The 19,329-nt window shown below is 55.0% G+C and overlaps 1 protein-coding gene across 20 annotated transcripts in view; it reads right to left on the minus strand.

Annotated features, from left to right (window-relative positions):
• IQSEC1 (IQ motif and Sec7 domain ArfGEF 1) overlaps positions 1–19,329 on the minus strand; it is a 388,374-nt gene that overhangs the window by 114,014 nt on the left and 255,031 nt on the right. For 2 of the 20 annotated variants that reach the window (XM_074033028.1, XM_005547869.5), the window contains exon 1: positions 14,558–15,099. The exons of 14 other annotated variants lie outside the window; for them this stretch is intronic. In XM_074033028.1, coding sequence (XP_073889129.1) covers positions 14,558–14,625 — 68 coding nt within the window. In that variant the 5' untranslated portion in view covers positions 14,626–15,099. Of the gene's footprint in view, positions 1–8,044; positions 8,103–11,657; positions 11,967–14,557; positions 15,100–19,329 lie in introns of those variants that run through there. 4 more of the 20 variants (XM_074033036.1, XM_074033021.1, XM_074033034.1 and 1 more) reach the window with 2 other exon arrangements.

The following is a 19,329-nucleotide window of genomic DNA, read 5'->3' on the forward strand; positions in this document are numbered from 1 at the left end:
TTCCCCAGACCAAGGTCACTGAATTCCCTGTCCTATGGGAGGACAGCTTGGTGATTTCTCAAAGTTCTTGCAGCTTTGACCTTCTAAGCCTGCACTCCTCTAGGAAGACAGGTGAGAAAGCAGAGGAACTACCCATCCATAAGCCCACCCCAGGAACCCCAAGGAGGGGCCTGGTGCCTGGCCTTCTGAGTGTCTTTACCTGAAGATGAAACGGGGTTACTTAGGTACTTCTTAGCAGTTCTGAAGTTTGGTACTGAACCTAGGTGCCTCTCCTGGCTATGCCCGTCCACCACCATCACCACCTCGTCACCCTCAGTCTGGGGTCTGAGGCCAAGCTGGACACCTCTCCCTCCCGCGTTGAAGCTCAGAGGTGAGCCTCAACTGACCCTTCCTCCAGCCAATGTTTAGGGAATGAGGTAAGCATCCTCCACCAGCGACCGTCAGGCTGTCCACTGTCCACGCCTGCCCAGACGTCCTCTCTGAGGGTGCTGCCATTAGCCTCCAAACCCTCTGTCCTTTGAGCCTGAATCCCCAGGGGGCTGTCCACACTCCTCTTCTCTCTGCCACCAGGCCGGCCCCCATCTTTGCTGGCCACCTCCTTCTTGCCCTCAGGTGCCCTCCTCAGGGAGGCCCTCACTGACCAGCGCCAAGTAGCTCCCCACCGCAGCCTCCTGCTTCGTTTTCGTGACTGTGATGTTGGAAATGCTCTTGTTTGATTGTTTGTTTACTTGTCACCTGTCTGTCTCCCCCAACCCCCAAATGCCAGCTATGTGAGGGAGGGGGTCTCGCGCTGGTGTCCACTGCTTTGAGCGGTGCTGGGCACATAGTCAATATTCGTTGGTTGAATTACTGGTAGAACAACGCTGTTGATCTGGCTCCAGGGCAGGAGCCAAGCTCACAGAGGAGGGGATATCCGGCTAACCCAGTGGGAACCAGATACACCAGCAAAACCCATTCGGGGCTAAGCTTTCGGTTAACCCTCTCATTCGTGCATGAGGGGGTGGTTATTAAGCCATTTTCCAGATAAGGCAATGGAGGCCCAGAGAAGTGAAGTGACTTGTGCAAGGCCACGTGGCTTGTATACCACAAAGCTGGGTCTTGGCCTGCTTTTCTGAGATTGACAGCCTTCTCCCCTCCAGGGTTCCAAGGCTGTGATTCCGAGAGATCACCACACAGGGAAGGAATCCTGACAGCCCGTGAAGTGCCTGGCACTGGGTCAGGTCACTTGCAAAGGTTTGTTCATATGCCTGCTCTGTCTTCATAGGTCTATTTTGCAGATGTCAAACTGAGGCCCAGAGAGGCCTGGTGACTCGCCCTAGGTCACACAGTGCGGTGACAGCCAATCCAGGACGGGTGCCCAGACTGCCACACCTCTCCATGTGGTGGCAGTGAAGCTAAAGTGGCCTGCTGCCTTGACTTCCCCTTTGTGTCGTGAGGGTGTGGGCAGGCTGATTTCTGACATGCTGTAATGTCATCAGGGAGGCGGACCTTGCCTGAGAAGCCTTAGGGCTGAAAAGGGAAGTGCAGAGTGGCTGTTTCCCCATCCTAGCTGCTCTCTGCCCTGGCCCTGAGCCAGGTGGGCGGCCAACTCCCTTTGACCACTTCCCCGGGAAACTCCCCCAGAAATGCCCCAGGTGTCCGCAGCCCAAGCATAACTCCAGCTTCCAGGCTCAGAACCCTCATCCCTCACATCCTCCTGCTAAGATCACCCCAAGCAGAAACCAGTAGGCATAATAATTAGTATGTGTATATATATATGTGTGTGTGTGTGTACTTTGCTGATTAGATATCAGCTATCTTATCTATACAAGGAAACAACAACAAAAGTGAAACTGACAGTGCGTTGAGAGCCACGCGTTAGCACACCACAGCTCTATGTCTTAGGATCCCTCCTCTCTGCCAGTGTGGCACCTGCCTCCTACTCCCATCCTCTGCCTCCAGTCTCCTCTGCCAGCCTGTCCTCCATCCAAGCTCCCTAGGCATCCTCTTCAAACTCTTTGCTGATTGCTGTAAGGCAGTGGAGCACGTGGTTAAGATTCTGGGCTTCAGGTCAAGCTGATTTGGGATTTGAGGACATTACTAACAGTGTGACCTTCGGCAATTGACTGTGTCTCTCTAAGCCTCAGTTTTCTCATCTGCAAAATAGGGATCATAACAAACTCTACCTCATGGGGCTGACCTGAAGGGATGATGCATGGCAGATCACATGGCTCAGCTGGCCAGCCGGCAGGTCTTAGCAGGTCACAGTGGTGGACTGGCCAGCTGGCAGGTCTTAGCAGGTCACAGTGGTGGACTGGCCAGCCGTCAGGTCTTAGCAGGTCACAGTAGCGGATCGACCAGCCCACAAGTCTTAGCAGGTCGCAGTGGTGGATGCAGGATGTTTCTGCCTGACCAGCCTCCATTCTCACTTCTGGTAAGACACCCCAATTTTCTTTGGGGAACCCAATCCTCCATTCCCAGTCCATCTAATTTGGGTCAGCTACCTCCAGGGCTGAATGCAGTACCAAGCTTGGTCTATCAGAGAGAGTAGCTCATCCCCCCTGCTCAAGTGACTGGTCCAGAGATGGGTATGTGGTCTAAGCTAACCAGGGAGAGTTGATTCTGTCAGAACAGTTTCTGCCTGGATATGACAATTGTCGACTTGGAGCTGTTGAGGCCATCTGGGCAGAAAGGCTGTCTGGGAATGAAGTCAAAGAGATGGAAGAAGAGAAAAAGAGGCCGGTGTCTGGAGTCATGGTTTGAGCCCCCAAATCCAACTGTACCTGAAGTCCTGTCTGTTTCAGAAACAGAAGGCAATAAATTCAGCCTTTACCTTAAGCCAGTCAAGCCAGTCTGAGGTGCCTCTTTTTTTTAATCAACCAAATACTGGTTAATAAAACTCTCTGCTCAAAAGCTCCTGGCAGATCCTCTGTGCCTGCAGGGAGGCCAGCACCCTGGGCTCTGGGTCCCACTTGCCTTCCTTTTTGTCTTGAACTCTGGCCCTCATCCCTTCCATACAGGTATCACCCAAGACTGCTGTTTCCCAAACACACCATGGGGACTCGACCTACAGTTTCTACCCAAACTCTCCTCTACTCCCCACTTGACCGGTGCCTGCTGACTAGAGCTTGCCTCCTCCTGGAAGCCTCCCCACGCTTCCTCCTCCACTCTGTCAGTGGCATCTACCTCCATCACTCTGCTTATTTCTCCAGAGTGAAATTCACTTTTTTTTTCTTTTTCATCTTCAAAAAACTTTCTCTCACTGTATCATTTAAGAAATGAACATCCTGGACTGACTTGGGATTTGACAAATTCAAACTTGGTTTTAACACACTGTGTGCATTTCCTGAGCCCCAGGCATACCAGTAGACACAAGGCTGAAAGACCTAATGTATACCTGTAGGGGCTTAGAGGCTGAACCAAACCATTTCCCATTTGGCTCAAGTCCATGGATGCAAAAATGACCATTTTTAAAATTTTAAATTCAAATTTATTTTACATGGGGATAATCATCACTGACACTCATTGAGCCATTGCTAGGTCATCGACACCATGCATGTCCATGTATGGTGTTACTTAATCCTCACTCTGGGAAATGTTATCCTCACTTACAGAGGAGGTCACTGAAGCTCAGAGAAGTAAAGGGAGCTGCCCAGGGGGTTACAGCAACTGTAGGGAGCTGACCCTATATTCTAGCCCTTGTTATCCTCCCTAGCCTTTCTCAGCTATGTGTGAATACACTGGGACCAGCTTAGAAGTCTTTTTAACATTCACTGTGTAAACTCAGCACCAAGTTGGCTTCCCCTGGTTGCTCACAGGCAGGTGGCCGTCCACACCCACTTCTGTGTGGGGGCCTCTGGTGTCACACTTCACACTCCTGTTTTGTAGGCATCGGGTTTCAGATTTGCTGTGTTTGCTTCCACTGCCACTACCGGTAGATCAGAGGCTGGGGAGGTGTTTCAACACATGACTGTTTTGAACGCGGTGACTTCCCCATCTGTCCCTGCCATGCCATGGGTAGCATCCCAGCAGCCTCTCGATGGCAGAACAGAGGCCACTGAGCCTGGCCAATGAGTGAGTCTCAAATTCTAAGTTCATGGGGGAAATGGTTTCCTGGACTCACTTGGAAGGGTGGTTTGTTCCAGCACCTGATCAGAACCTCTGGCTCATTCTCTGCAAAGTGGGCATGAGGCACCACTAGAGGCTGTGGAGTGGCCAGAATGAGGCAACATATGGAGGGTGGGTGGCACACAGTAGGTGTTCACTCAGTGCTCATTCTCTCTTTTCCTTACAGCCTTGCTGCTGGGGCTACCTTTCACCTACATGTAGGCTTACTTGCCTCCACCCCCAGCATGGCCCAAGAACCAATTCTCTGAGTTCAGCCAGGACTTCCAAGAACCTAGCACAGCCAGGTCAGCCCCACTGGGTGTGAGTCCTGAACCCGATCCTAGGCCCCTGCGCCCTTAGTTGCCACTCACCAGGCCACCTCCTCCATTGCTCCTAAAATCTAGCTCATCTGCCACCTCCTCCAGGAAGCCTTCGGGGAACCCCTCCAGATAAAAACTCCATTGTCCCTCCTCTGGGCTCCCACAGGCCTCAGAGCTCACCCCCTTCTCAGCCCTGAGTGCCCTATGTAGTCATTTCCTCTTTTCTAGTCCCTTCTCCCACAGAGCACTGTGAACATCCCCAAGACAGAAATGATGTGTTGCTCACCACAGCCTGGGCCCTGCAGCTGGCCTGTCACAGGGCTGGTGACGACTGAATGAAAGGAAATGTCTAATGTTTTCTGAGCACTTGCTACATGCCGGGCACAGAGCCAGGGATGCCCGCATGGAGAGGGCCTGCCTCACAGTGAAGACAGTAGGGAGGAAAGCAGAGGTAAGAGCTGAAAAGTCCAAATGCATAAACGAACGTTGCGATTCAGCCATTCCTGAAGCTAGTTACCCTCTAGACTTTGCAGTTCCAGGAGGCAACGAAACCCCTTTTCTGCTTATGCCTGATAGGTTCGGATTTTCTGTCACTTGGAACTAAGAGAGCCCTCACTGACCGACTGAAGCTCAGAGATGGCACCCAACACACCCCAGGTCACATTAGCTACGAAAGCAGCGGAACAGAAACTCCCACCAAAGTCTGGGCCTCTTTTGTTTTGTTTTGTTTGTTTGTTATTTTGAGATAATCTTGCTCTGTCTCCAAGGCTGGAGTGCAGTGGCACAACCTAGGCTCATTGCAACCTCTGCCTCCCAGGTTCAAGCGATTCTCCTGCCTCAACCCCTCAAATAGCTGGGATTACAGGCGCCTGCCACCACGCCCGCTAATTTTTGTATTTTTAGTAGAGACGGGGTTTCACCATGTTGACCAGGCTGGTCTTGATCTCCTGACCTCAAGTGATCCGCCTGCCCTGGCCTCCCAAGGTCTGGGCTGTTAACCACAGCCTGACCACAACCCAGGCCCAGCTGATAACCACCTCGATGCTCCCACACACTGAGTACAGTCCAGATATCCATTCTGCCGGCGGGGTCCCCTCACCCCTTTCCCAGAAGCCACTGGAGTTACACTGGTTGGGATTTCTGGGCATTGGTTTGCAAGTCCCTCAGATGGGGCTAATGAGCTCACCCTTGCAAGCAGGTCAGAGGACAGCTCACACTGGCCTGGCCCATAAGGGACTCAGGGAGTGAAGGCCACAGTGTGGACCCTCCAACCAGCCCTCAGCTGCCTGATGGCCTGCAGGTGTTTTCTAATAGCTGACATGTGTCCATTAAAATAAAATACAACCAGCCGGGCGCGGTGGCTCACGCCTGTAATCCCAGCACTTTGGGAGGCCGAGGTCGGTGGATCATGAGGTCAGGAGATCGAGACCATTCTGGCTAACACGGTAAAACTCCATCTCTACTAAAAATACAAAAAATTAGCCCTAGAGCGTGGTAGCAGGCACCTGTAGTCCCAGCTACTCGGGAGGCTGAGGCAGGAGAATGGCGTGAACCCAGGAGGTGGAGCTTGCAGTGAGCCGAGATTGCGCCACTGTACTCCAGCCTGGGTGACAGAGCGAGACTCCATCTCAATTAAAAAAAAAAAAAAATACAACCAACCGCTTACCCCTCCTTTTTGCCTATCTCCTTCCTCTGCCCTACTCGCCTTCACAGAACATGTCCCCACCATGACCTATCATGCATGCATTGCGTTAGTCATATATCGCTTAACTCCCCAACACCAAGAAGGGCAGGGATGGTTTATCTGGTTTATCACCTTTGTACTCTCAGAGACAAGACCGTGCTTGGTACACAGTAGGTGCCCAATAGATGTTTGTCGAATGACTAAATTAACGAATGAATGATGTGCATGAAATTCTGCACAGAGTCATGGAGTGCTTAAAGGCTCCTGGTTACACCTGGCCATTTCACAGGTAAGGACAGGAGGCCTCAGGATGGGCGCCCCTGAGGTCCCCAGGCAGGCAGCAGGGGCCCTGCTCTGCCCTGTGCCTCTGCTGGGCCTTGAACACAGGTGTGGGCAGCCATCTGGCCAGGCTCCCCAGCTTGCACCCTGGAGTCCAACAAAGGTAGGTTCCTGCTGGAGGTAGCTGAGCTGGAGGCCAGAGCCCTGGACTCTGAGCTGTAACCCCTGTGCCCGACTTCTTGGGGTCCTTGGGCCAACAGCCCCTGGTTCACTAGGGTCATCAAGCCTCCCCTAACCCAGCCTGAGGGGCACTGTGCCCTGGTAAATCTCTCAGTGAGATGGGAATCCGGAGTCACCTACGCCCACAGGGAGATTCCCCATTGAGGCCTGCTTCCCCACGTAAGCCTCACAGCAACCCCGGAAGGGGGGACTTTCACCATGGGTTATATGGAAACCCAGGCCCAGAGATGTTGGGACATCTGTTCCATGTCACACAGCTGGGACACACTGGGGAGCTGGGATTTGAGACAGACTGACTGACCCCTCAGGGCACTGAGCAGCCTTCTGTCTGCAGCGTGGGGCCAGGAGTGAAGGTGCCCATTACTTCCTTATCACTGGGCCTCACTTTTTCCATCTGCCGTGGGTTGGGCTCCAGTCCTAAGGAAAGGGCTATCCGTCTTGCCTGCCCCCAAGAGCCAGGGCTGGGGTGGGGGAGGCTTGGCTAACAGGAGTGAGAGCTCCCAGACTGCTCCCTGAGGCTGGGTTGGCAAAAGCCTCCTCTGACCCATCTGTAGAATTCCCTGATGACCCCAGTGAGCCAGGGGCTGTTGGCCCAAGGACCCCAAGAGGTCAGGCTCAGGGGTTACAGCTCAGAACCCAGAGACCATCCCCCAACACCCTCCCAGCCCCAGGGATCTGCAGATCCTCAAGGTTCTACTCTGGATCATTTCAGAAAGAAACTGAACTTGTCAGTGGGTCAAGAGTCTCCTGGGGGGACACACACTGGGGCACTGCCAGATGGGAAATGGCCCCAGGGAGCCTGGGGCAGGGAAGACTTGTGCAAGGCAGTGTCTCCTCAGCACAGCTTGGGGAAGCCTTATATTCCCTCAGTCGTAAAACTCCATTTGCTCAAAGTTTATGCACCATAGGGTTGAGGGGAGCAGCAGTGTGGGAAGGAAACACACCAACTATGCTCTAGGAGCCCTGGGCAACTGTGTGACTTCTGAGGGCCTCTGAGGACTTCTGACCGGTGTGTGACTTCTGAGGGCCTCAGTTTACTTGGCTGTAAACTGGGCATTGTCAAAAGTCCATCTTTCTCAGGGTGGTTGTGAGGGCCCTAGGCAGAGACCCAACACTCCCAGCCATCCAGGTGGGCTTCGGGGCCCTGGTTCTCAGTCCTAACAGGGTCTGGGGCTGGTCTAATGCGCAGGGGAGCTAAAGAACTTCCCCTTGCTGCTGTGGGGAAACACCTGGTGTTCCTGGGCCCAGGGCGGGCCTGTGTGCATTCCAGGCAGTGAGAAATGGGTCACAGAATACAGCTCTGAGAAACAGTGAAAACTCTGACGACAGCCCCCAAGACCCTCACCACGGCAGGCTGCCCTGACAGTCGCCAGCCCCTCACAGGTTTCTCAGGGCTGCTGAGGTCCCCTCCCCGGGCCAGGTGGGTGGTACTCACAGTCTCAAAGTGGAGGGGGCGGAGGTGTCCCTGGAACCCCAGCAGCTGGCCTGCCTCTGCGGCCCCAGGGGATGAGCTGTGGGTCCATCCCCACAGCAGGTCCTGACGTCTGACTTCCTCCCTGCTCAGTCGGCATCCAGGAAACCACACCCAGGGGAGAGGGTGCCAGGCACCCCGGGGCCCCCACCCGCCTGCCCTCCAAAAGGCCCCCAGGCACTGCTGAGGGGGCTTCTTCCAGGTCTGGCAAGCCCAAATGGCTTCACTGGGCAAGCCCCAGTTAATAAATAATACAACCACCTCCCTGGCTAGTCTCTGGTGGCTGATTGTGTTTCAGGGCCACTCAAGTTCCAGGCAGGCTGGTTTGTTCAGAGTGCCAGGCCCCTGCTGGGTCTCTGGCCACACGGGCACTACACTCTCACGGAGGGCCAGCCGGAGCCGGCAGCACAAAGGCAGTGTGACGGGGTCCCTGGAGAGAGGGTGCCCTACTTACTTAGCAGCTTGGGCCCAAAGGGTACCCAGGGTGGGTGCCAGGGTAGGGTGGCCAGCCTTGTCTCCCCATGGCCAGGCAGGGCACCCCACATCCCCCATAGGGGTGCCATCTAGAGGGCCGCCACCAGCCCATCCTGACATTCCCAGTGTCCAGGCCCAGGCCCCTCCTCCAGGAAGCCTCTTCCCCACCAGGAGTGCTCTGTCCCTGTCTGAATTCCCAGTGCGACCGCCGGCCAGTCTGTCTGTCTCCTTCTTTGGATCTCAATTGTCATCTCTCATCTAAACAGTGGCCAGCCGCCACATCTCAACCGGCCTCCCCTGCCCCCCACACCCCACCACTCCCTCTCCACAGTCTCATTTCCTCACAGCAGTCCGGGTGACAGTTTTAAAACAGAAAGCACAGCGATGTTACCCAGCCGTGGCTCTCCCGCCCCAGTCAACTTTCAAGCCCTCTCCAGGATCTGGCCCTGCCACCACAGGGACTGCTCCTCCCTCCCTCCCTCCTGACCCCTGCTGGCCTCCTCCTCCCTCCCTCCCTCCTGACCCCTGCTGGCCTCCTCCTCCATGCTTCTCCTGCAGGTGCACACAGACCTCAGGGTCCTCACACCGGCTGCTCTCTCTGCCCTCTCTTCCCTAAGGTCCTTATAAACTCACTCCTCCCTGTCATTCTCAATGTAAGGCCACCGCCGCAGACAGGCCTTTGTTTTCTTTTCAAACAGTCTTATTAAGATATAATTCACACACTATATAACTCGCCCATTTAAATTGTATAGTTCAATGATTTTATTAATAGTATATTCCCAGAGGGGTGCAACCGTCACCACTATCTATGTTTAGAGCATTTTCATCCCTCAAAAAGAACCCCTCCCCAGCCCTGGATCACCACAAACCTACCTCCTGTCTCTATAGATGTGCCTGTTCTGGACATTTCCTAGAAATGGGACCATATGCTTTGTGGTCTTTCGTGTCTGGCTTCTTTCACTTAGCATGATGTCCTCAAGGTTCACCTGTGCTGTAACATGTGCCAGAACTTCATTCCTTTTTATGGCTGAATAATACGCCACACTATGGACAGACCACCTTGTGTTTATCTATTCGTCCACTGATTGCCACTGGGAGAGGCCTTTCTTGACCTCCCCAGGCCATGTGGCTCCCTCTCCCCTGATCACTCCATCATCCCTCCCAGTTTTATCTTCTTGGCACTGATCCTTGCCTGAAGGCATCTTCATTTGTTTATTTTCTCTTTATCGTTTTTCTCTCACCTGAACATCTATCTGCTCCAGGAGGCCCGAGTGTTCCCCTCACTCACTGCTGTATCCCCAGGGTCTAGCCCGGGTCAGCACCCAATAGGTGCTCAGCAAACTGCTTGCTGACCAACGGAAGAAAGCCTCTTCCCATGCGCCAGAGTGGCTCATGCCCATGCCGCCTTGCTGTTGGGCTCTGAGCTCTTGACAACAAGTGCTGCCCTGCGGTGCTTGCCAAGAAGAGCCTCACCCACAACTCCAGTGAGGAAACCAATAACGAAAAGCCTTGGACTCAGGTCCTCCTCTGTGCTGTGAGACAGTGCTCCTCACAGGGTGGGCGCTAGCTGGCTGGATGTGGGAACACATAGTTAGCACCTGGCACAGTGCCAGGCACACAGTAGGTCTTCATCCCCTGCACAAAGACTCAATGCAGGGAGAGGGGGCAGCAGCCACTAGCAGAGATGGAAACTGAGGAGAGGGAGGTGAGGCTGGCAGGGCTGAGGCAATGGGGAGGCCCATGAGTGAAAGGGGAAAGCAGCCATGAGGGAATTTATGTGTGCTCCAGGCAGTACCCGGAGCCAGAGAAGTGGCGGCTCTGCTCTGCTCTGCCCAGGACCTCCTGCCCATCCTAAACTCAGCTCTGGGCTCTTCCCGGAGATAGACAGCACAGGCCAGGGTGTGTCCAGAAGGCATGGGTGAGGAAGAGGCTGGTGACCCCTTCCTCAGCCTCAGGGAGTTCTGGTCTCTCCAGGCTGTCCAGAGCTGGGGAGCAGATGGGTTGTGAGGCTCAGAGCGCAGGGCCAGGCCACTTCAGTGTGTGGGTGGGTGGCAGCGGGCACCGTAGGAAGGGTGGTGCCAGTTCCAAGTGGGAACAAATGTCCTCGCATCAGAGCTGCCTAGGCATGGCCCAGGCTGGGAGGTGGTGAGCGCTCTGTCCCAAGAGGAACACCCACTGACTGTCCTGCAGAGAGGCATCAGATGGCTAATTGTCCAGGAAGCTCCCTGGAAGCTCTCAAAGGCCGGCTGCCAGCTGAGCTGCTCACGGCCCTCCTGCCCAGATGCAGCCACGGTGGGAAGCCAGAGGGGGGCAGGGCCAGGGCAGCCAAGGCCACCCCACTCCTCACCAACCAGCACCCTGGGCCCCATGTGTTCTGAGCGAGCTGCCCTGGCCCATCAAGAGGCTCAAACGCCCCATTGGCTCTCAAGGCACAAAACGATCTTTCTTTTCCAATATAATGCCAGATGCAAAAGTGATCTTCCTGCCTGACCTGAGAGGGGCTGTGGATTTATCAGGGCACTGCCCTGTACCCAGAGCAAGGCCTTTGTCTGCCAGGGGCCCAGAGGTGAGTGCCCAGAGAAAGGCCAGCCAGGGAAGAGGCAGGGAGGTGAGGGGCGGGGAGCTTGTTAAAGGGTCTCATCCACCCTCCAGAACTACTGTACCCCACACGTATCTCACAGGTGGGGAAACAAAGGCTCAGGGAGGCTGCCTGTTATACAAACAGCCAATGCCTTAGCAGCACCTACTGCAGCCAGGGCAGGCTTCCAGGCATCATCTCATAGAAGCTTCAGAACATCTCTAAAAGTCACTTTCAAGGTAGGAAGGGGCTGAGCCCAATTTTGAACTCAGGTTGGCCTGACTTCTGAGCCTGTGTGCTTCTCACTTCATCATGCTATTGCCCCAGCCCCCATGCTGAGACTCAGAGGACAAGGAGTGGGTGCCACAACCATGCACCCTGCTGGACGCCAAGCCAACAGAACCCAGTGGTGACCTGCCAAGAAGCCCGCTCAGCTGTCATGGCTCCCCCCGCACTCTACAGGTGAGGAAACAAGCCCAGAGAGGTTTAGCAACTTGCCTGAGGGTTGCACATCTCACAACCTACCGTTGTGGGCTCTAAACCCTGGGGTACCCAGCTCCCAAGTTGTTCTGTCCAGGATACAGCCTGCAGCCAGGATCATCCCTCTCAGAGTCCTTGGGCCAAAGTTCCAGAGACCCTTTTCCTGGCTCCTTGACTGTGATCACCAAACCCCTAGGCAGAGGGCCAGGGCTGGCAGGCCCACAGCTGCTCCACACACACCTCTCGCTTTTCCAGATGTGAATGGGACCCAGCCAGGGCAATAGGCTCACTCGGAGGGGAATCTGAAGACGCAAGTGGAAAACTATGCGCTGTCCGATCACAACCCTCCAATCTGTCCCTGTGGCCGCCGGCAGCTCCGCCTCAGGCCACAGACCTGCTGACTCAGGGCTTCCCTGGCAGCTGAGGGGGCTGGGATCCGCAGAGGGCCTGCTCCTGGCTGGCTGGCTGGTTGGGGCGTGGCCTTAGTCCTTTCAGGGGCTCTCAACAGAATGGGGTAGGGGTCAGGAGGGCAGAGTGCTTCTCTTGGAGCCCAAGGCCCATCCTCCCCAGCTAACCACAGGGGTGCCTGGCACTTATGGGTGCTAAGAGTGGGTCTGGGACAAACCCAGTGCCAATTATGGTGCCCACACCCACCCTGCCACTCTCCTCTCATTGGTGGTGAGGAGGCCACCTGCCAGTGCTCGTGACACCCCTGTGAAGCTACCTGCTCATCACCACTTGACAGCCACAAACCCTCCTGTAAGGCCCTGCCCCACAGCCCTGTCAGGTGGCCATGCCATTATCCCCACACTTCGTGGATGAGGAGACTGAGGCACAGGGAGGCCAGTATGCCAGCCTCTGTGAGGCACTGCTGCTTCTCCTACAGACCATATGGGCAAACGGTAGCCAAGAGGGAGCGAGCGAATCACCCTTGGACAGGGCATGGTGGGTCTCCCAGTGCTGAGCCCTCTGCATTCTGTCAACAAGTCCTGAGGTTTCCAAAGTGCCAATCCCTGGAAACCTTGGGACAGAACGGGACTCAGGAAAATACAACTGTGGTCACAAGGAAAAGCACATGGAGCACTCACCAAAGTCCAGGACTCACCCGCCGCCTGGCCCAGCTCCCAAGTCACCCACCCAGGAGGTCTATCCCGGGGTCTGGGGCAGGGGCAGGCAGCTGCTGACTCACTCCAGGGCTGAACTCTGCCTCTCTCCTTTCCCACAGCCAGCTGGCATCCTCGTCCCAAGAGAACACTTCAGCCCTCACTGTCTGCCCTGCTCCCTCAAACCTGCCCAGGCCCAAGGCCCGCCATTGAGGCTGAGGCCCAGGGCCCCAGACACTCTCATCCAGCAGCAGAGACAACTGTGGCCACTGTAATTACGGTTTCTTATTACAGTGGGAGTAAACTGCGTGGCTGGGTTTCCCCTTTCCCTTTGGCTGCCAGGAAACTTGGCAATTTTTGCCCCAACAGAAGAACCTCAGGACCCTGCATATATCTGTTCTGTTCTATTTTTCTATCCTAACTCATGACATCCTATTCTAAATTGTGCTTTTTCCACTCTGGATTCTTTTTTTTCAGAGATGAGGTCTTACTGTGTTGCTCAGGCTGGAGTGCAGTGGCTATTCACAGGCATGATCATCGCACACTACACTTGAACCAGGCTCAAGCATTCCTCCTGCCTCAGCCTCCCGAGTAGCTGGGACTAGAGACACGCACCACCATGCCTGGCTTGTGATGTTTTTTATTAATTATTTTATTTCAGGTATTTTCTGTAAGCTGTCACAAGTATTTGGGGATGGAAAGAAGAAAGGAAAGAAACAAGGAAAGAAGGATAAATAGAAGAAAGGCAAAAAAGAAGGAAGGAAGGAAGGAAGGAAGGAAGGAAGGAAGGAAGGAAAGAAGGAAGGAATGTTTATAAAGTTTATACACCAGATAGTGAGGGCAGAAAGAGGGACAATCTTTCAATCCTGTACCTGTTGCAAGTCCACCCTTTTAAATAAAAAAATACGCCCTTAGGCGGTATCCAAGTACAAACAACATCTTCCAAATAGGTGGCTGCCTCTAAGCCCTTCCATATACAAATTCTGGCCCCATATAGTTCCCCTTTACAGATGAGGAGACCCCAGCCTTGCCTAAGATCACACGGGACCTGGCTTCCTGAGCCCCTGTCTCCTTCCTTCTGACAGCTGCAGAGGCTGGAACGATCACGGGTGGTGTCCCCTCCCCAGGGGGCCAAGGAGCGCTGCTCCACTCTTTCATTCCCACCATGCAGGCACCATTCCAGACACCCCCACCGCCCCCCACAGCTGTCCAGCTGGGGAGAAAGCTCAACGGCAAGGGTCATCGTATCCAACACTGACTGCATGCTGGCGCCGCGCCGGGCCCTGATCTTAGTATGTATTACCTCACTAAATCCTCACACAATCCTGAAAGGATCTGCAGATGGGAAACTTTGAGTAGAGAAGTGAAGCCACTTCATACCACTAACAATGCCAAAGCCAGCATTAAACCTGGGCAGCCTGGTGCCTGAGTCCGGGTTGAGCCCTCAGCCACTCAGTGACTGACATTTACAGTCACACGAAAGAATCACTCCACCAAGCGCTGAAGGGACGAGTGTGAGCCCCATTTCGCTGGTGGGTAACAGGCTCAGAGAGGCTGTGAGGCAGGGCCAGGGTCACACAGCTGTGCCCAGTGCCAGCATGTTATGTAACACATGCTGTACCTGCCCCTGGTGTTCCTTTCCTGAATGGGTGCTCTGGGTCCCAGGCAAATGCTGCACACCCCCTGGCCATTGTTCCACTCTCTTCCTCCCGCTTCACCAGAGACTGAAAGTTGCTCTGGTTGCCTCCATCCCAGCTCCTTCCTGGACCCTGTACAGCCATGCAAACCGTCCAGCCCAACAGTCGACAGCCAGGCAGAGCAGCCACGCACGCGTCCCGGTACCTGAGTGTCCTCACAGAGATGCAGTACTTCCACATAAGGCTCCACACGGCACTGCCATCCCCCTTCATGCCTGGCTCGGTGGAGGAGCGAGTGGCTGAGGGGCCCACCACCACTGCCCCACCACCCAGCGTCTCCTGGCCGGGGACCGGCTCTCTTCACAGATTCTCAAGTCCCTTCCTTCTTCATGGTGGGAAGAAGGAAGAAAAGCTCCCAAAGTCAGGGGAAAGGGGAGGCACCAGCTGCCACTGGCCACTGCAGGGCTGAGCCACAGGCCCCACTATCTGCCAGCCAGCCTTTGTGCCCTGGTCCTGTCTAGCTGCTCCAGACCTTCCTGGCCAAGCGGCCCTCACACACTAGACCCTGTGGCTTCTGCACAACCTTGCGCTGCCTCCTGCCAGGAGACAGTGGTGGCTGCAGGCCAGGGGAGCAGTGAGTCACTCAGGGCGGGATGGGTGAGGGGCGTCCGCCGGTGAGGAAAAGCTCAGCTGCCGGAGCCCAGGGGCCGGCCCTGTGTCCAGAGGCTGGCCTGGGATGGGAGAGGCGAGCTCAGAGAGAGGGAGGCGGGCGGGGAGGCGAGGGCGGGCCCACATCCTCCCCATTTCCCCAGAGGCCTAAACCCAACTCCCGCCCCGCAGCCCAAAGCCTGCAGCCCTGCCCACCGACCAGCTGGCCAAGATGAGGGTGGAGGAAGGGGCTGCTCTGCCACCTCACTCCCAGGGAAAGCCTGGGGTTGACACAAAGCAAAATAAAGACAAAATCAGGGCTGATCCTCTAGACAGTGGCTGGCCCCGAGGGTCTCCAGCTGGTGGGTGAGACGGTTTCCAGCCCTGGCTGGGCCACTTCTTTGCTGTTTGATGCTGGGTGTGGTCAGCCCCCTCCGGCCTTAGTTTCACCTCAGGCTACTGTGGGCTCATGGAGCCCTGAGAACTGGCCTAAGCCCTCCTCAGGCCCAGAACTAACTCACCCAGTTCTCCCAATGTCCTTATCAAGTGGATTTTATGATTCGTGTTGGTTTACATGTGAGGAAACTGAGACACAGATAAGGGGAAGTCACTTACCCTAGGTCACGGACCTAGGAATTGGTGGAGGTGGGATTTGAACCTTGGCAGTCTGGCTCTAAGAGCCCATGCTGGAGTCAGGGTGTAAGCTGGCTCCTCTCTGTAGGGATGGGGTGGGGTGGGATAAAGGGCTGGAGTCTCTGAGCAGCTGAGGGCCTTGGGGTCTGGGCCCAGGCTGGGTCTGGGGCATTTCCAGACTGAGGCCCCAGCTTGAGCCCCCACCCTGGTCCCCGCCAGCTGCTCCCAGGCCCAGCCCAGCCCAGGCAGCTGGGGCTTCCCAGGCAGGGCCCCCAGGGATAATGACTCACAGATTAAGGTCAACGCTCACAGATCTACTTTTCCCCACCTACGGCCCCCAGGAAGTCCCCCAGAAGGGCAGGTGCACCCAGCACCTGGCACCCAGCAGGGCCCTGGGCATCATGTAGAGTGGGCAGCAGGGTCTCCATTTCACCAGGGGGAAACTGAGGCTCAGAGAGGGCCATCACCTGTCTGCAGAAACAGGGAGGGTGGGGCCAGGGCTCCAAAGCCTTGCTCTGTCCCCAGGCCCCCTGCCCTGGCCTGTGCAGAATGGGAAATCTGTCTCGGATTCCAGCCTGATTCCCACACCAAGGATTAGCAGCTGCATGCTTCTCCGTCCCCCGAGCCAGGAAAGAACTTTTAATCCCAAAGCAAGATAGGTTTCTACAAAGGCTGTGGCCTCCCTGGGGGACTTGGAAACCCAAATTCTTCTCCCTCCTTGTCATCAGAGGAGGTTTCACAAGCCACCACAGCAGACCTCCACCTGCCACAGGGGCTCCTCCATAGCATGCAGCGGGAGTGGCTGCCCAGCTTCTGCTTGAACACCCCCAGTGATGTGAAGCTCACTACCTTTCAAGGCTCCCCATTCCTTGTTTTTTCTTTAAGCTTCCCCATTCCATCATGGAACCCCACTGACCTAAGGAAACTCTCCCTTGGACATTACTTCCCTATCACTTTTCATACGGGCCTCGGTTCCCTGTGCCACACAGACTAGGGCCTCCATTCAAATGTTTTTCTGGCCTGTCCTCCTAATAGGGGAAGTTTTCGCAGTGTCTTTTGTGGGTGGAAGCAGCCTCTGCTTACCCTCTGTATCTCTACCCACTCATTCATATATTCACACATCCACACACCTTCCTCTCCAATGAATCATCCATAGATTCATTAATCCATTCACATATCCATCTATCTTCCTTCCTATCATCCATTCATTTATCCCCTCATCCACCCATCCATCCATCGGTTTCCTCACCTGCACATCCACCCATCCATCACTCCATTTACCCATCCATCCATCTGTCCATCCACCCAACTATCCACCTACCCATCCACTTATCCACCCATCTGTCCATCCATCCACCCATCCATCCATCTGTCCATTCACCCATCCACATATCATATGTTGCTACATATCATTGTAAATTTGAATTCATTGCAAATGAGCCTTAATCCATCCATCCATCCATCCACCCGTCCACCCACCCATCCATCCACCCATCCATCCATCATCCATCCACCCATCCGTCCATCCATCCACACATCTATCCACCTATCTACCCCATCTGTCCATCCATCCACCCATCCACCCATCTGTCCATTCGTCCATCCACCCATTCATCCACTCACTGGGGACATGTCATACTCTATCTGTCTTTGCCTTCCTCAGGGGCTCATCCTTGAGAACAGGGCACTCCTTACTCATCTTTGACTCCTTTGTCTCTACACAAGCTACTTCCTCTTGCAGAGCCTCAGTTTGTCCCTTTGCAAAATAAGAATAAAAATCTCTGCCCTCCTGGCCGTGATGAGGAATGAGGGATACTACAGAACTGTGTGACCCTGGGTATAACACTTAACCTCTCAACATCACTGTCTGCAGGACAGCATGGCCAGTCCACGAAATGAGAGTTCATAACGGTTTCTGAAACAGAGAGTGCACTCAGTAAATACCAGCTGTCACCTAAAAACCCCCTGGCACTGCCGGGCATGTGTTAGGTGCTCAGTGCCAGTTGCCCTGTAGGACACAGGGAGCCCCAGCAAGAGCAGTGGAAACGAGAGCAGGTCTGCGTGGAAGCCTTCACCCCCTCAGCTATTCTATCTCCCCAGCCACAAGGCCAAAGCCAGGCTGTGCAGGGAACTGGCTGGCCCTCCAACCTCAGTCCAGTGACTCACACAGCCCACTGGAGATGAAGTCAGTGCCGCCCAGGCAAAGGAAAGGACACATTTGTTCCCTGGGAGACTCTGATGCCATTGTGAACTTGGCCTTTGAGGGCAGGGCACAGCTCAGAGACTGTGCACACTTGAGGAAGGCAGCAGGCACAGTGGGGGGACAGTGTCGAAGGGGACCCCGCTTGGGGGAATGAGGACTGGAAGAGGTGCCCCTTGCTCTGGAAGCTGAGTGAGGGCCAATGAGTCTCTGTCTGGCCTCTAGGCCTCACTGAACGTGTGCCTTCTCCTTGCCCGTCGAGATGTATCTGCCTGTGGTCTTAGGGCCTTGAGACCCTCCAACTTCTGCCTCTGGCTTAAGGGGCAAGCCACTGTTCCATATCTGTCTTATCCACAAAACGGGCACACTATACTCAACTCCTACCTGGAGAACTACAGGTGACAGTATGAGACCCCTCCTTGCTCACTGGGGGTCCGTGCAGCCTCTCCTATTCTACCTGCTCTCCCATGCTGACCGTCACTCACGGGAGACCAGGTGAGGTGGGCAAGGCCCTTTGACATCTTCCCTCTGCATTGAGCTTCCTGACACCCCCAAGTGGCCCCACAACACCCCTGAGCCCTCTCAGATCTCCAGGCCTGTCCACACTGGGCCAGGAAATCTGCACACATTGGCCAGTTATTCTCCACATGCCCCAGTCCACTCTGGGTCCAGGACTGTAGCTCCCAGGCTCCCACTGCCTCCTGGTTCCTGATGGGGTGGCCAGCAGTGGCCCTGGCAGGAGGTCAGGAGGTGGAGGAGAGAATTGTAGGTGAGGGTACTTGTTGCCTCAGCTCTGTCTTTGCTTCCTGTGCCCCTCGGCAGCCACAGTCCTGATGGGTGGCCGTTTGCACTCAGGTCTCTCTCTTTCTGGTTCATGAAACTGTTCTCTCCCCCAACCCTCTGGCCCAGGACCGGTTAGGGCTCCCCCCTGCTGCCAGCCCAGGTGCCCAGTTGCCTTAACCCCATCCCACCCTGCACACAGCCCCATCACAGGCCACATTGCAAGGGAGTTTGTGTAGTGACCCATGTTTCCTAACAGGACCCAATACTCAAGGCTCAACTCAAAGGACACCTCCTCTAGGAAGCCAATTTTCCATTGGCTTGTTCCTTCACCCAATCAACATTCATTGATTGGCTTACTCTGTGCCAGATATCATCACTTGAGGAGTTGGTGGACAAAACTGTGGAGCCTGGTGGGGCTGGCCTTCCTTCTGAACCAAGGGAGCAAATGAAAACAATTTCCCACAGTGGGCTGTGCCATCAAGAAGGCATATGAACTAGATCATTTCTCTGGATGACACACTTCCCTTCTCCAGGAGTCCATCCTTTTTTGCCCCGCATCCTCTTCGTTCCCTGAGCCTGGACTGCAGCCATTTTTTCCCTGCACTTGGATGACCTGTCTCTGCATCCCTCCCTCACTGCTCTGAGAGCTCACATGAGCAGGGGAGGGGTGGGTGGGGAGATCTACACAGCTTAGTTCTTTGCACAATCACCCT

Source organism: Macaca fascicularis, chromosome 2 (assembly GCF_037993035.2).
Source record: "Macaca fascicularis isolate 582-1 chromosome 2, T2T-MFA8v1.1".
Taxonomy (NCBI): Eukaryota; Metazoa; Chordata; class Mammalia; order Primates; family Cercopithecidae; genus Macaca; species Macaca fascicularis.